We start from the raw sequence: 17,365 nt of genomic DNA, 5'->3' as shown, positions 1-17,365 counted from the left end.
AGTGTCTTACCATCAACCCTAGGTGTGCTGTGGTGGGGTGAGCGGAGGGCACAGCCAAGCGAGACACTCACTTCCCCAACTTGGTGTCCATCCATCCTCACCTCAGGAAAGGTGGTTCTTTGATCTTTCAAACATAAATTAGGACTCTAGAGGCTCTGTGCGGCACATACATTGACAGTTTGTGTCAGTTTAGGTCTGTGGAGATGTGATTTTGACTACAACTGCTGCCTGGACTTGAACGCCTTAAAGTGTAGACAGCTATCTTGCAAAGAGTTATGCTAAGGTAAGGGTACTGCCAGAGGTGTTCTACTGTCTCTGTGGTATTTCATTAGTTGAAGGAGTCTAGAACAGTTCAGCCTACGCTGCTATGATGAACACGTTTGCAGTGGGGGCAGAGCAATATACACAGCACCCTTATTACAACTGAACGGAGATTACTTTTCTAAGTCAGTGAAGCTTTGGGATGTGGTCAGATGCCCAAAGTGTGTGCCAGGCTTAGTGGCAACTGGGATTATGAATGTAGGAGGAGACCTGTACTTCCCAAGTGCCAGGTATTTGTGATGATGTATGAAATATACCTAAAAGTGCATAACAGAAGTTGGCATGTGTGCTATATAGGTGGTGGCACTGGTAACCTTTGTGCTATGCTCAGATAGGTTATCGCTGGATATCTCCGATGTCGAACCAAAAAAAGTTGCTTTTGTGTCAGCATAGGAAAGGCACTTGCCAGGCCCTGCCATACTGGTATTAATTGGTCATTGATGGTAGCGGGTGCAAAATGGTGCGAGTACCAGGGCATCCAATAGCAGTGCCTGGCAAATGCGTAATACTTATACACAAGCCAAAACTGTTGGCTTTGCCAATGCTTGTTTTTAACCGGACTACAGTGAAGGACATGCCGAGTGTTTATAAATCGAGTGGCTGAAGGCGCAGACCTGGTTAAGACATTTTTATTACACCAGTAGTGGGTTTACTGCTACAATTAAGTCATTAATACACATTTGGTAATTTTAACGTTGCACTTGAGATTGAAATGTACATTGTTGTATGTATAGTTTTACTTGTTTCATAAAGGGGCCATCCACCGAACATGTCACAGCCATTGTGAATTAAGCTGTCTGGATTGCTTCCTGGAATTGTTAATTAAGTAATTTTAGATTACTCTTCATTTATTGAATGTTAAACATTTTCCTGGAAATGGTGCGTGTGTTTAGCTATGGCCAATTTAACCCAGGTGTCTTCAGGGGAGTGGAAGTAACCATGTTCCAGGAGACAGAAAAATGATCAACCAGATTTTGAAGGCTGTCCAGGAGAAAGACGACCATAGTTGACAGGTCTATTTGATCAGCTGATGGCGTCTTGAGAATGTGTAGAATGGTGACTATTTGGAAGCCGGCTGGTAAGATCACAGTGGAGAGATTCAAGAGGGAAGGAAAATGGGCGCAGGTTAGAAATGCAATAAGTGACAGCCAACCCTTCCTCGGCACCTTATCTGCTCATTCCACAAGCTGTCTGGAAAATGGAAGTCCCCTTGGGAGATGTTTGGGCCGGTGCGGTCAAGGGAGTCCTGAGTAGAGGTGAGAAGGGGTGAAGAGGTAGGTGGTAAGGGTGAAGGCAGAGCACACACGGATATCGGGGTCTTAGAACTCTTTAGGGGAAACCTAGGGCAAGGTTGGTGACTGAGAAGAAAAAGGTGATAGATAAAAGAGGATGGCCAGCCTGCCATGGGGAGTAGAGCAGAGGTTTTACTGGGTGAAAGGGAGGGTGTCATTATGTAAGTTAACTACATGTATCCAGTGGTAGCAAGATCAAAGAGGGTGTTGTAACGTGCCAGGAGCCATATTTATGCAAGTGGGGGTCCATTTTGATATGGTGACGCTCTGCATTGATCCAGGAGTGGGAATAAATGATCTAATGGTGCTTGGCAGAGGTGAAAATCAAGTTGGTTATTGAAAGCCTGTTTAGCAGAGTAGGCCTGCCCTAATGGAAGGTTTAGGAGTAGATCTGACCAAAGCTAGGTAGAAAGCCAGTGAGTCCTGTTTAGACTTTTTAGATACTCTAACCTACATTTCAATGGCCCGCAGTATAACGTCAACTAATGATTGCTAGCATAAGCCACACTTAGATGGAATCTCTAACAACCTCTCTACGAAATTGAATCTAGAACTGTTCCCAATCGCATTTAGAAGTACGCCGGATAGCCCTCTGAGAAAGATGCGTTAGAATTGTTTGCATTTAGAAGCTGCCCCCTATTAGCCTCTCTGTGAAAGTTGAATTTAGAAGTGTCCCCACCTGCATTAGAATTGTTCCCACCTGCATTTAGAAGTGTGCCCAACTGCAGTTGGAAGTTGCGCCGGATAGCTTCTCTGAGAAAGTTGAATTAGAATTGTTCCCTCTTGCATGTAGAAGTGTACCCAACGGCATTTAGAAGTGTACCCAATTGCATTCAGAAGCTGCACCCAATAGCCTCTCTGTGAAAGCTGAATTTAGAACTGTCCCCACTTGCATTTAGAAGTGTACCCAGTTGCACCTGAAAGTTTTGCACCCAATAGCCTCTCTGTGAAAGTTGATTTTAGAGTTGTTCCCACCTGCATTAGAAGTATACCCAATCTTACTTAGAAGTTACGCCCAATAGCCTCTCTGAGAAAGTTGAATTAGAATTGTTCCCTCTTGCAATTAGAAGTGTATCCAACAGCATTTTAGGAGTGTACCCAATTGCATTTAGAAGCTGCACCCAATAGCTTATCTGAAAACTGAATTTAGAACTGTTCCCACCTGCATTTAGAAGTGTACCCAGTTACACTTGAAAGTTGCACCCAATAGCCTCTCTGAGAAAGTTGAATTAAGAATTGTTCCTACCTGCAGCTAGAACTGTACCTGCACCCTCTCTGTGAAAGTTGAATTCAGAATTGTTCCCACCTGCATTAGAATTATACCCAATCTTAATTAGAAGCTGCGCCCAATTAGCCTCTCTGAGAAAGTTGAATTAAGAATTGTTCCTACCTGCATCTAGAACTGTACCCTGCACCCTCTCTGAGAAAGTTGAATTTAGAATTGTTCCCACCAACATTTAGAAGTGTACCCAATTTCATTTAGAAATTGCACCCAATACCCTCTCTGAGAAAGTTGAATTTAGGACTGTTCCCACCTGCATTTAGAAGTATATCCAACTACAGTTGAAGTTGCGCCCATTAGCCTCTCTGAAAGTTGCTCAACTCAGTAGTATACCCAACTGCATTAAGAAAGTGTAACCAATTGCATTTAGAACCGTACCAAGTTGCACTTAGAAGTATATCCAATTGCTTAGAAGCACCAATTAGTCCTTGACTAGTTGAGCCCAGAAGTGTACCTATAAGTGTGAGTCACTGACCCTAGAACTACAATCAGAAAACCCTCCCAAATCAACCTCACACCAATCACGAGCGCACCAACTCCACCAGTGCCCATCAGAAACCCAAGAACACTCATCTCCTGAACCCCACTGCCGACCCACCAGCACTGCCCGTGCCCGCTCCCCCCACTACCACACCCCACCCTGCAATCGCCCACCCCCCCCGCCTTGCCATCATACCCCTGCCACCTCTCCCCCAACCGCACCCTTTCCCCTCCCTAAAAACTGCGCGCCTAGCCCTAGCGAGAACCAAAGCTGCCTCTGTCTCCCCCTCTGACCCCCCTACCCTCTCTCACACCAATCGCACCAAAGAAAGCGTGCGGACTGGACGAGTGTGCCGACTGGACGAGGGTGTGAACTAGACGATGATAATGACTGGACGAATGTGTGGAGCGGACGAGTATGAGGAACGGACAAATATGTGCAACGGACGATACTTAATATGCTTTGGAATGAATGAAACACTTGAAAACATACATCATACCACACCCCACGCTTACTCTCCCCCTTATACCACCACTCATCTAGAACACAGAGATACTACGACACCATTCGGTATAACTGTTCTCATATCTACATTCTCCCGCTTACTCCACATCACTCTAAATAATCATTGCTGGTTTCACACCCCCCAGCCAGGCGTTCTCCTCAGGCCTAACGCAGCCACACTCGTTCTGGGTAAAACCGACCAGAGCGAACACATACTCGTGACCGCTCAACCACCACACCTACAGCTAAGAAGCAGCTACCACTCGATTTCCGCACCAGCTGCACACATACCTGGTGCACACGCGCACTTTTGGACTCCCTCTACTCTCTCTACTGACCTGAACTTCGGTTCCCAAGGGCGTTCAACCTACCAGCGCCTTCAGACCATACCAATGGTATATAAGGCGCTATATAAATGCAAAATAACAATAACAATAACATAAGACTGCTTTGAAAATACACTGGCAGGCACTTCAAGTGCAACGTTTGATGGCAAGGCTTGTTGAAAGGGAGCTCAGACATCCCATGAGGAGGTGTTTTGGGCGGGAAGGGGCAGGGTCGGGTGAGACTGTCCATAGGAATTAGCATGATCATGAGTGGGCAAACAACTGAGCAACAACCTACAAGCTGTGTGCCCCTCCTCATGTGCCATTTCTGTATATTTACTCGAATGCAATAGTTTCGGCTTACAATTGGCACACGTGTAAACCTAATAGCCCAAACTAAAAAGGACCATGTACTTACTACACGAACCTCGGGGGGAAAAAAAGGATTGTGCTGGTGTCTTCAGTGAAAAGTTCAAAGATGCCATTTTACTCCATGATGAAGAGCCGAATGGCGTGGCCTGCATGGACATTCGGATTTCCTCGTCTTGCCTACTTTCCCCTTCTTTCAGCGAGCTGCTGTCATGATATAAATATCAGTGTGAGAAGGATCTACGTTCTACTGCTCTCAGTGGAAATCCATTATCGCTCCAGCACCTCCTGCCAATGTTTTCAGACTTTGCAAGAATAACATACTTCTGATATTATGTTAGGGGGGCGGGGGCAGAGTCTTTTTTGGGGATTGAATTGGTTCTGTCGGGATTTGTGAGGCATGGTCGTTTGTTTTGTGCATTGGTGATAACTGGGCCGTGGCATCATGTTCTAGGTTAGGGTTTCCCCTTTGAGTGTCTGCATTAGCGTAGTTTGGGGTCATAGGTATTAGATGTTTGCGCCATTGTCTTTTCTATATGATGACATATGTGTTGCGGCTCTGCTTCTCCTTTTATGTCGGGTACATTATACAGAGTTGCTATATAAATGTACATTTGTTTATTGCTTTTGTGGGTGCTCACTCACGTCTCTAGGGAGTAGTTACAGAGTTGGATGCCTTTAAATGTAAAAATGGGTTAGAAATTGGCTTATGATGTTTGCGTTTGACTTCTGCATTGGTCATGTGGTTTAAGTCGCTTTGCATGACGTATCTGTAGTCGAATTATGACCTTTCACAATGTGCGCAATGTGAGCTGCTGATTTGTTGTTTAGTTAGTTTCTGATATTCTGTTGATCCATGAAATTTCATGTATGGTTTTTAGTGAACGTATGTGTATTCTGTGAATCCTAAGCTATTCTTTTAGAACTGGTAGTTACTGATTATTGCCGGACAGTGAGTGCATCAGTGCACTATAGTTCTACTCTTCTTTCCTATTCATTGATGTTCCCTAGCAGAGTGCAGGCCGGGCACAGGTCCCCTTTGATGCTTGAATCAGGAAACCACCTGATGTTATAGGGGTGTCTTCACCAATTCGGTCGCACAGCGTTTGTTGTGGGGGACCAGAGGTGCCAGTCCCCGCCATTGTGACAGTGTCCCTCCTGGTGGAGCGGTCCAATGGGTCCATGGCCCGCACTTGGCGCAGCATGCCATGGAGGACACTGACGCCGCTTCAGTGGGTTACTCGTTCTTTTATTAGAGTGGGCCACGTCTCTAAACATGTGGCCCTGACATGTGACTTTGGCGCAAGCCACAGTGCTTGTGCTGGCGTCACAACATCCCATACCAAGGATAAAGACGAATGATGCAACAAGATGGCGTTTATCACAACACTCACTCTGAGCTTGTGTGTCCTTAGGAAATATTCATATGCACATATATACATTGGTGGGTGACATGCCTTTGGAGCTTGGTTCTTAAAAGCTTTATTAGTCCAATATGGAAGTGTGGATCGCCCCACTGGCTGGAAAAGCCGCACCGGGTATATCGGGGCCACATCGGCAGATTATCAAGGGGTAGTCCCTATTTGTCTATTTGCCCAAGGTGAAGTGCGCTCCACTAGCCAGCAAAACTGCACCCGGGGGAACTGAGGGCCACATTGGCTGTCATCTTGCCAGCAAGTCTCCGGCCTATATGCTGTAGGATGGTCCTCCAGCGGGCCTGGGTGGTCTTTGTACCGTGCAGCAGACCGTGATCTGGAGTCTTTCAGGTCCCCTGACCCCCATGCGGATAGGGGCAGAGGGAGGACACTCATTGCGTCCCTGACCAGGTTAGGAACAGTTGAACAGCAGTGGGCAGGGCCGCACCTGGATTCCCCCATCATGCAGGCGTTCTTCCTTGCTAACGCCTTGGTGGCAGTCCCACCATGTTGAGGTTTCCTGCTGCAGGAATTGGCACGTGCTGTGATCGGGCTGTGCAGTGCTCAGGTCTTCCCTCTGCTTGTCAGATTGAACTTGCGTTGATACGGCAGCGGGAAGAGTCGCGCTGTGAACAGGCTCCCCCAGGCAGGAGTTATTTCTGGCTCGTTTCTTGCCTGGTCGCACAAGCACTTGTCTTCCCCATGCAGGAGGTCACTGTGGTGGGCTCTGGTGTACAGCCACTGCGGCGGCTGAGCTTGCCGCACTGCTCTTCTTGTGCTGGTGGTCCTTTCCCTCTGGCCACAAGGATAGGCAGAGTCACTGTGGTGGCTTGCCTGAAGACCTGGTGCTATTGGTTGTTGCTGCGCCATTCTTCTCTCGCAGGCAGGGGCTGACAGCAGCCTGTTTGGTCCAGGCTCACTTTCATGCTTACTTTCTGCCTGACCGCACAAGCACCCTTGCCAGGGTGAGCAGCGCTCATTCCAGCAGGTGCTTTCCTAGTTGCCGCTCTATTGCCCTACTTAAGGAGCCCTCCAGTCTCTTTTCCTTTGCAGTTGTGGAACAGGTGCAAGTGGATCTTAGTCACCGGGTGCCTACCTGGTAGCAACTTTTTCCCCACATGGCAAGCCCCGCCCACCTTGTGCCTTCCTGGTTGCTGCTCTTTTTTCCCTACTTAAGGACCCCTGCAGCCTCTTTTCCTTTGCAGATGGAGAACAGGTGCAAGTGAATCTTGGTCACTTGGCCTAAGACCTGCCCACCTGGTGCCTTCCTGATTGCCGCTCTTTTCACCACTTAGCAAGCCCCGCCCACCTGGTGCCTTCCTGTTTGCCGCTCTTTTTTCCCCTACTTAAGGACCCCTCCAGCCTCTTTTCCTATGCAGATGGGGAGCAAGTGCAAGTGGATCTTGGTCACCTGGCCTAAGCCCTGTCCACCTTCTTAGCCCAGCCTCTTCCTTCCTGCTCTCAACTCTTAGATCAAGGGCATCTTTCACCCGGGCGTCCGAAGCAAAATGCAGACAAAGAAAAGGACAATTCCTGTTTGGACCTGTTCAGACCAGGAGGATCCAGGGCCCGAACCCCTGCTCAGACAGCAGGTTATCACGCACCAACATGTTTTTACTCCCTCTGTCCCCACTGGCCATCCCCACCTCTCTGGTCCCCACCTCATCCCCCTGTGATGTTCCCTTGAGCCCTCTCCCCTTCTCGCACACAGATGTTGCCTGTTTTGCTTGATTCTTCTACCCTGCTGCCCGACCCCTCCCCCCACCCTACTTCTGCAGGAGTCTGTCCTGATACATTCTGGTTTCACCATCACCATCTTATGGCCAATACTGGATTTGACTTTTATTGGCTTCATTGATTCACGGTGCCTCATCCTTTCTCATGGTGGCCCTGAATCATGCTGTTCCCATCTTCATCTTGAATACAGGCTTGCAACATTATGGGCCTCATTACACGGTAGGAGGTAACCATGCCACTATTAGCGGCATGGCTAATCCCTTACCGCATACCGGGTCTGGGTAGGCGGTATGGGGACTTACCGGGTCATTCCGACCCTGGAGGACCCGGTAAATCCCCATTCCGAATACCATTCCCCATTCCCATTTGAGCTCCCATACGGCATAATGGGAATGGGGAAGGAGCTAATAACGGTACCGCAATTTGCGGTAGTGTTATTAGCTCTGAAGTCCCTCAGCGGGTCCCGTCCTTAACGCCTGGTCAGACCAGGCTTTAAGGACGGGACCCGCTGAGGGACCTTGTAGTAGGGCGCTAAGGGATTACCGGCACCGGTGACCTTACCGGTGCCGGTAATCCCTTAGCGCCTACCGTGTAATGAGGCCCTATGTGTTACTACTGACTTCTTCAATTTTATTCGCTATCACCGCTTGCTTCTCAACTCTTTTTGACTGCTTACTCCCTGTTCTCTCCTCCTCTTTCTCACTTTTCCTATGTCCTCCCCTCCTCCCCTTACTTTCTTCTATGCACTTACTCTATCAGAATTGTCCCTGGACCTAGTATGATAGCAACCTCGTCTGTCTCCTCCCCCCTCCCCTTACTTGCCCCTCCCCCCACTCCAGCATCATCTGAAATGTAAGCAGTCAGACAGTCAGTAACGACAGTCGCTTGTTTTGGTCCTCCCCTCCCTTTCTGCACCCCTCTCCCTCACTTTTTGTTTTCTCTGGTTCTACCAGAAATGTTGTCAGGCCTAGTACGGTAGTCACCTGTCTGTTTCCATTTCCTTCCACCTCTTCCCCACCCTTCCTTATCTATGTCTTAGCTCTTGCACTATCTGAAATGTGGTCAGGCCGAGTATGATAGTTAATTTCACATCCTTACTGTTCATGGCCTCTAAGAATGTAATTGTATTTTCCCTTGTGCCCTCCTTGCCTTGAAGCGCTTTGAAACACCTTGTGTAGAGGCGCTACATAAATATATCGTATCTTGGCAGGGATTCATGGTGCTTGGGTGCAGGATAGGCAGCGATCCAAGTTGCTCCATCTGCTGGCTTCCTTCCAGGCTGGAGGTCACTGTTGTGGGCTCTGGGGTATAGCCAATGCGGCGGCAGTGGTTCTTGCTGCACCGCCATTCTCCCATTGAGTGTTGGGGACGTACCCTGATGCATGACCTGCTCCTTGTACTTTCTCCCCAAGGATAGGCAGGGTCACGGTGGTGGCTTCTTCTCCCCCAGGCAGGAGTGTTCAGTCACTGTAGCGACATGGTCTGTTCTTCTCCCCCTAGGTCTCTACCCCAGGCAGCAGCTGCTTTAGGCAGCGCACCTCTCCCCGTGATTGGAGTGCCTTGCTTGAGGCAGCGCACCTCTCCCCCTGACGAGAGTGCCTTGCTTGAGGCAGTGCCCCTCTCCCTCTGATGGGAGTGCCTTGTTTGAGGCAGTGCACCTCTACCCCAGACAGGAGTGCCTGTATCGAGTGTCCAGAGAGGCAGGTTGCTCCTCTGTCTTCTGCCCTTGGCAGGGGTCCTTCCATTCTAGAACAGCAGCAGCAGTCCTTGCGGCTCAATGGGCCTATGGGCGCAGCAAGGACACAGACACGGCTTCAGTTGGTTACTGTAACTGCTGAGCGGGATACCTCTCAGCTCTTTTATTAGAGCGGGCCACGTGTCTACACACTTGGTCCTGACATGTGACTTTGGCAAGAGCCACAGTGCTCTTGCTGATGTCACAACAGGATTGTCTTGGAGATGTGCGCATCCCAGGTGGCTATATTGTGTTTCTGTGATTCCGAGATTACTGATGTTATTGTCACAATGCACGGCAAGACTATTGTAAGTGTGCAATGGTTTCCCTGCATTCTGTCACTATGTGTGGGCATGTGCGGCAGACCTTAGCCAGCCGTGGCAAGTCTGGACATGTATTTAGCAGTGGGTTGCCTTGTGCGTTTGGGTATTCGTTGGGATCCCTATGTGAAAATGTCTTCTGTCCTTCGTTGGTTAGCCTCCTCTCAGTAGGGTGTTGGTTAATGATCCCACTATTTCCGTATAATTGATGGTAGGTGTGGCTTGCCTGTTTTGGTCATTGTAGGCCCAGCCATGCGTGTAAGCAAAGGTTGCTCTGCCCTCGAAGTGTAGTGCTGCTTAGAGATTCCCGCTGAGTTCTCACATCTTGAGGCCTTTTTAGTTTTGTCTGCTCTTCAGCCTGGGAGTCCTTGGGTTTGGCTGGAAGTATTCGAGCATGGCTGTCTACCAGGCAGGGGCGGGTGTATATTTGTTTGCTCTCCCTGCTGAGCGCATGGATTAAGCTTGTCCATTACTACTCCTTCCCCAGTGTAAGAGTGTCTGTGTGGGATCAAAGACCGGGAGGTTGTGTTATACCTGGTGTGAGTGACAGGAGTGTAAGTATGTGGTTGTAGTTGTCTCACTGGTCCTGCGGGCCAGCTTTTGGAATGTTGCTTCATGTGACAAGTGGCAGAGCAGAGAATTTTGGAGGAATGTGATGCGTGTATGGTTCCACAAGTGTAAACCTGAGCTGCGGATGCCTGAGGATGGATTGGTGTCCCCTTGTGTTACACCCTAACAGCAGAGTAACTGGATTTCTCTGTAACTTCATGTAGTAAACAAGCTTTGCTGTACCTGAGTCAAGATAAGTTGCATTTAGTACAACAACAAATACATTATAGGGTAAAATAAGCGAATTATTGTCAGCTTGTAACTTTATACGGCACTCATATTTGTGGTTGCACAAAATACCCACTTCTGCCACCTTTCTCATATATGACTTTGCGGCGTCTCTTTATGAACACCTCTAACGGTGGACTCTGTGGGTGCATGTATACATTATGCCACTGAACTATCAACCACTGCAGATATTCAAACAGTCTATAATGCTGCAGCAATCTTCTATGTAATACAAGTGCCCAGAGACTGATGTGCTCAGATACCATCCTGCCTCCACCACCATGTTCACACATTTTGTCATAGACAAGAGATAACCCGTTCCAAATGGTTGCCATCACTTCCACATTGAAATATCGCCTGACAGTTTACCTTTTTGCCACAGGTCTCGTATTCTACCCTCTTGCAACCATATTTCCATTACATTAAGAACTGCACGCCACGGCGTTACTTGCATCGTCTCAGAATACCTCCTTTGTGAACATAAAAGAAGATGTGTCTCTCCCTGAAGGTTTTGACCATGGCTAACTACTGCTAACAATTGAAGAAGCCGTTAATGCTCCCACCAAGGTGTCCTTCTGCTGACGTAGGCTATAAATGTTCTTAAGTTTCTGGTGGTGGTAAATTGGGTGCTCATGTTCTGTTCATTGCAGTTATGCTGTTTGACGCTACCTCCATTTGCCGTAGAATTTAGTACCTGAAGCCACGCGTCTTTTTCGTAGCAGGAGGGGAAGATCTGCGTGTCCTGTCTTGGGAAGCTATTCCTCAGATGATAATGAGTATATGTATATCTTCACCTAGCCTGGTGCCTGCTTCTACAGTGAGGTCCCTTATGTTTTACTCCTTTGCTTCCCTAACTACTTTCAGCTCCTTCTCTGCCAATCAGTAGTCCATCAGCAATTATTTAAAATGCTTGCCAGCGTCTCCCTTCCATTCTTCTGGCAGAATAGAAGACAGTCTGGAAAACCACTCCCAATATCTGTTTTCCATTTTCAAAGATGAAAAGTGCCTGCACGTTTTTAGTTTTATTTATTTTATTTAAAAATAAATGGAAGCATGTCCTATTTCGTCTATTTCTAATTATGCCTGTCCCTACATTCGAAGGATGTCAGTTTATTGTGAAATTAACTTTACCTTGAACTTCCATGCCAACACTGACCTCACGCTGAAAGGATTGCATACAGGTGATAAGTCAAGAGTTCAAAATCGGTTTGACCTTTTTACATGAGACCAAAGATACAGGAGCTTCCAGAAGTTTCTGACAACCCAACTCCTGGTGTGTTGCCTTAATGTTACTCTTCACTTTCAACATGCTGTGTTGTGCGAGTCAGAGGTGCTGACTGCTTGGTGGTCTGAACCAACATCGTCCACTAGTGCCCTGGTGAGGACGACTTTGATGGAGTCCCTGAACCGCGTCTCCTTCCGGCTGCCCACAAACAAGTAAATGAGGGGGTTTATACTGCTGTTCAGGGAGGATAGAAGAATAGCTATGGGGTACAACATGTAAAGCAAATCCGTATAATAAATTGTCATAAAAACATACAAGATTCGACATGGCATTGCACAGAAGAGAAAGAGAACAACGCTGGAGATTATGACCAAATACAGCTGTGAGGAAGGACATCGGAGAGTGGTTTTCCGGAGCTTCACAACCAAAAAAGAGCTGGACAGGACCATGAGGGGAATGAACACCGAACAGTGGACAATATTGCTGGCTAAATACACTGCCGGACAGAGGGTATCAGTGATAGTCTCCATTGGGGTGACCAGGAAGGAGAGGACCCAGATCAGACCGCACACAATGGGGGACTGGTGTTTGGAACGACAACACTTGTACCAGATGGGGACGAGGACTGCTAGGCACCGCTCCACGCTGATGGCCGTTAGGAGATAGAGTCCTGTGTTGTATCCAAAGGCGGAGAGAATCTGTGTCAGCTCCATTACCTGGTATGTGCTTGGGGTATAAAATTCATCTTCTGCAAGGTTAAAAATACTCAAACAAAAACTACAGAGGAGGAAGGAGAAGTCTGCAACCGCGAGATTCAGGATGTAGATGCTGAACGGGTTCCTCTTGATACGGAAACCCAGAAGCCAAATGACCACCCCGTTTTCCATGCAGCCCAGTAGAGAAATGATAGCGTTCGTCCAGTAAAAGACTTCCCATTGTTCACTCAAGCTCCCCAGGAAGTTGTCGTCTTCTGTAGAGTTGGGCATTGTTGTGTTGCCTGGGAATGGCAAAATGAAATGGCATGATATTGCCATGGCGCCGTGTTTCCTTGGTGATCTACAAAAGAGACAATGGTATAAGTACCCCTTTTCCAAATCTTTTTTTTGGAGGGTGGGGGATATTCTAACACATACAGGAAACTTACAATAAACTACTTGAAAACAATATTTTGAATATTGCATGTGCAAAGTATTCAATCCCATTGATACTGCTTTTTTTATCGATGTAGTTTCTAAATCCTGCTGACGTCTTGCTGCATGTTACATTACAGACATCTCTTAAACAAAGTACGAGGCGGTCAACATGCTATACTGCTCTCCCACTGATGGTAAAGCTGAATGAGATGCAACCATTGGGATGTTACGTACTTGATTGGTGATATTTGTTTTCACACACTGTTACCGGGTCAAGCACCCTCCTCAATCTGGACGAGGAGGCCAACCAGGGTTTTCATCAGAGGCAGTCCTTTCATAGAGTGGGGTGAGGCAGTTGGGAGGGCCTCAATCTGTGCCCCTCACTTTGTGTGCCTTGTTACAGGTGGAAGGTACCACTGTCAATCACCCAATGCTTGAAGTATCTTATTCTGGCCAGAGTTCTTTTTCTCTCATTTAAGGACTCCATGTACCAGGAAGGACTGCCACGTATGGTAGTCATCGCGCTCAAGGATAAAAGTTTGCTGACTCAATGCAAAAGATGGAAACAGCAGCAAGAGTCCTGAAAAACGTTTCCCCAGTGAAACAAAAATCACAGCTTCTCTACAATGGTGACATGGTCACCGGAATCCACAGCAGAAAGTCCAACGCAAAACGCTATGAACAAAGAGCGGGTGGGGCTAATAAGGGATTTTAAAGCTTCCCACAGCTGTGGGACTACCCAGGGGGTACGCGCAAGATCATACTGGCCCCACAGCACACTCAACCTGCCAATGGGAAAGGGAGGGAAAGACCACCACAGAAAACAGGTAAAAATCCCAGCGGAAGACCGGAGGAGTGTGGGTTGTTTGGGTGATATCAGGTAGAGTGGAGGTGGACCAAAACACCAGGAAGAGGAAGGATGGGAAGGATAGTGGAGCAGAGCGCCGAGAAGAGACTGGTGCACAGTGTGACAGGTGTGGTGAGAGAGAATGGTACCTGTGTTTGAGAGTGCATGTTGGAAGGTGTGGGTGGGGATTAGAGCGACAGTAGAAAGATGAGTGGGAGTCAGGGTGTTGACAGGGATTGAAAATGGTGTGAGAGGAAGGGAGGAGAGTAGAGGGGAGGGTAAAATACGGCAGAGTAAAGGATAGGTGAGAGAAGAGAGGGAAGCGGAAAGTAGAGGAGAGGGGATAAGACAGTACCGAGTGTGAGAAGAGGGGCGAGTGGGGAGTAGGAGGGAGAGGAGATTGGAGGGTTACGGTGCTGAGAGGAAAAGAATGTCTAGGGGATTGTGTGATCATTGTAAAGTCATAATGAGGTAGGCTGGAGAGGTGTGTATAGGAGTGGGAAGGATTGAGTGGAGAAAAGGAGAAAAGTGAGGAAAGGAACATCTGGGACAGGAATGCAAGGGTGCAAAAATGTCAAGTGAGATGAACTGGGAACTTGAAAGCCACCAGATCTTATTAGCACCTGGGACAGAGAAGTCTGTCAATCAGGTTGCGCAGATCATGGGCTGAATCCCATGATCAGAGCCCGCATTCCAAGCAACGTGAAGGCTGCTCACCTGCTTCATCATCTCGCCACCACCCTCCTCTCCGGTCCCTTCCTTCCTCTACTGCACTTACCTGATTCCTTCAGTGGCAGGGACGCTGCCACTCCGTGTATGTGTCTGCCATGGAAATTGCTTCCATCTCCATGGCCACCATCTTAGGTAAGTATTTTGTTTGAATGACTGGGAAGCTGCAAGACTGTCCCGTTCATTCAAACAAAATACATTGCTGTCAATGCCATGGGTTTTTGGATTGAAAACTCGGGGTGCTACTTGCAATAAGACCTTATGTGGGTTGCCGGATTGGGTGGTAACGGCACCGGGGCTCATCATTAATGCTCTCGCACCCGAGGCCGTTACCACCCGATCCAGCCCACTGGATTGAGTTTTATTGTTTGATGAAAACTAAATCCAGAGGAGTTCTTAGAATGCGTTCCCCCTAAGAAAATTCCAGAGGGTGTCCGATAGAAGCCTTTAGGCCACCTGGGAAATGAGGAAGCCTGGCTAGGGATGTGGGAAGCCTACAGAAGGAGAGAGAGGCATGGCCCTTAGTGTTCTACTTTTAATTCACACGTCACATTTTGAATCATTCTACCAATAAAAACCCTTGAACCATCCACAAGGATTTGGCTATTCTAGACGCCATCTGTGACTACTCTTATGTTTTAATTTTGGCTCACTCTTGATGTAAACCAAGAATGGCTTCATAATATATTAGAAGGAAATCCTTCAAAAAACAATTACTCCGTAGGGTAGTAAAAGGAACCTCTACCTTCAAGAAGGGATTATAGAGACAAAATACAATAGCACAAGGTAGAGAATAAGTAGTCAGCAGGGACCAAATATTATCACAAAATACAGCTTTTATTAATAATTATTAAAAAATATCATAAAAAACATACAGATGTTAAAACCTAGTAAAAATAAAGTGCAAGTGACACCAAACTAAATACTCACAATCAAATTGTAACAATTCATCTCTAGTCATTCAATAGACTAGGTACAAAACTCCTATTGACACATTGATGTAGTATATACAGGAGGAAAAAATATCGGTCAATGACGACCCAAATACATAGACCAGTAGATCTAATCCCTGGTAGTATGCCTCGACATGTTTCAGTTCATGTGATTTCTTGCAAACTTTTTTCAGGAGGAAGTATTTTAATCCGTCACTTTCTTTTTAGCATTCACTGCAGCACTTCATAATTCTAAAGTGCTTAACCCAAAAGGAGATGCTGATGAAAGACATTTAAAACGCTCTGTAAATCTACTTCCGGAGAATAGCTACCTGTTGTCTGTACAAATATAGTGCATGATTAAGGTGATCAAGCGGACTAGGAACTTCATACTACCGCATTGCATGTTGTGTGTATATTTCTGCATGCTAAATAGTGCACTGGAAACAAACACATGTAAAGAGCAATTCTAAATCCCACTTTATATGTACTGCACCACTAATCCCCCGCATGCCACATGGTTTGGGCTGCCACAGACAACACATGGCAGAATAAGAAGCAGCCTTCTGATGGTCACAGATGTGTTTAACTTGCAGGAACGACACTGAGAAGCTTTACCAAGACTTGCTTTTATGAAGTGAGAAATCAAGACGTTTTTGTTTTTTCAGAGACCCTGTAGATCACACATCATTCTACCTGCTGTTACTGCTAGATGGTCAGCTCCAGAGCTTGCCCCAAGACGATGCGGCAGAATGGGAAGGGGCAGCGGCTGGGCTCGCCATGCGGCGAATAACACGGTTCACTGCAATGTCTGATCCCACCATTTGAGGTCCAAGAATCAGTAAGACATAATTAAGTAGTCCAATGTTTCATTAATGTGGCGCTTTGCAGAACATTCTAATGAAATTAAATCGGTTTCACCACGTTTAAACTGCAAATATACAGTGGACCATGCATTATGTTTACACTATGGGCTAATCACCTGCCTAGCCATGATATGAAATGGCATTTATAACGCGCCTATACACAAGAGTTTCAAGGTGCAACGAGGCAAGGGAGGGGAAACAGAGACAACGATCTTAATAGGCCAGGTGACATTGAGAGCGCACAAGTGCAGGGGGGGTGAGGGGGAAAAAGTACGGGGGAAAGGTGCAGTGCAGTACATAGGATAACAGTAAAATAAATAAAGACAATAATAAATAAAAGTGCGTCCAGCAGGTGGCAAGTGCATGGGTAAGTACAGACATCAGGTGTCTAGTGCTAATAGGGACTGTAGGGATACAGAAACAGTCACCGAATGCAACACTTGCCAGGGGGTCAGTGCAGGTGTGCATCTGGTGGGGAGGAGACCTGGGCCTGAGATCAGAGGGTAGCCAGGTAACAAGTGCAGTTTTAGATTCAGCCGGAGATCAGTAGGCGGAGAGGAGGAAAGAAAGCAGAAGCAAAGAGGAAGGTCTTGAGGTGCTTCCGGAACTGGAGATGGTTCTCTTCAAGTTTCAGAGAGGCAGGGAGGCTGTTCCAGAGGGAGGCCCCAGCAGAAGAAAGATCTACCACCAACCCACTACTTGGAGAAGCAACTAACCCTGAGGGAGTTGGAGGCAGATGAGCGAAGAGCTTGAGAAGGAAGATATTTAGGCAGAGAGAGTTGTAGGTATTGAGGCACCAGGCCTCAGAACGCCTTTTGGACAATGCAGAGGGTCTTGAACTTTATCCTCGTCGCCACTGGGAGCCAGTGCAGAGATTTTAGTCCTGGAGAGATACGACCCTTGGGCTTAAGGCCAAGGACAAGTCTTGCAGTCCTGTTTTGGATGAGTTTCAGAGGGCGGAGAGTAGAGGGGGGCAGATTTAGAAAGAGGCTGTTGCAGTAGTCCAGCCTGGAG

At 47.3% G+C, this 17,365-nt stretch overlaps 2 protein-coding genes across 2 annotated transcripts in view; one reads left to right on the top strand and one right to left on the bottom strand.

Annotated features, from left to right (window-relative positions):
• The window catches only part of PNLDC1 (PARN like ribonuclease domain containing exonuclease 1), a 1,498,562-nt gene that overhangs the window by 1,386,805 nt on the left and 94,392 nt on the right, over positions 1 to 17,365 (top strand). The gene's annotated exons all lie outside the window — the stretch shown is intronic.
• The window catches only part of LOC138512993 (proto-oncogene Mas-like), a 69,660-nt gene continuing 63,939 nt past the window's right edge, over positions 11,645 to 17,365 (bottom strand). Inside the window, exon 2 of the mRNA XM_069627708.1 lies at positions 11,645 to 12,900. Coding sequence (XP_069483809.1) covers positions 11,922 to 12,878 — 957 coding nt within the window. The 5' untranslated portion in view covers positions 12,879 to 12,900 and the 3' untranslated portion in view covers positions 11,645 to 11,921. The remainder of the gene's footprint in view (positions 12,901 to 17,365) is intronic.

This window comes from Ambystoma mexicanum, chromosome 12, assembly GCF_040938575.1.
Source record: "Ambystoma mexicanum isolate Mex_15411 chromosome 12, UKY_AmexF1_1, whole genome shotgun sequence".
In the NCBI taxonomy this organism is placed as follows: domain Eukaryota; kingdom Metazoa; phylum Chordata; class Amphibia; order Caudata; family Ambystomatidae; genus Ambystoma; species Ambystoma mexicanum.
This window is presented reverse-complemented; position numbering and strand designations above follow the sequence as displayed.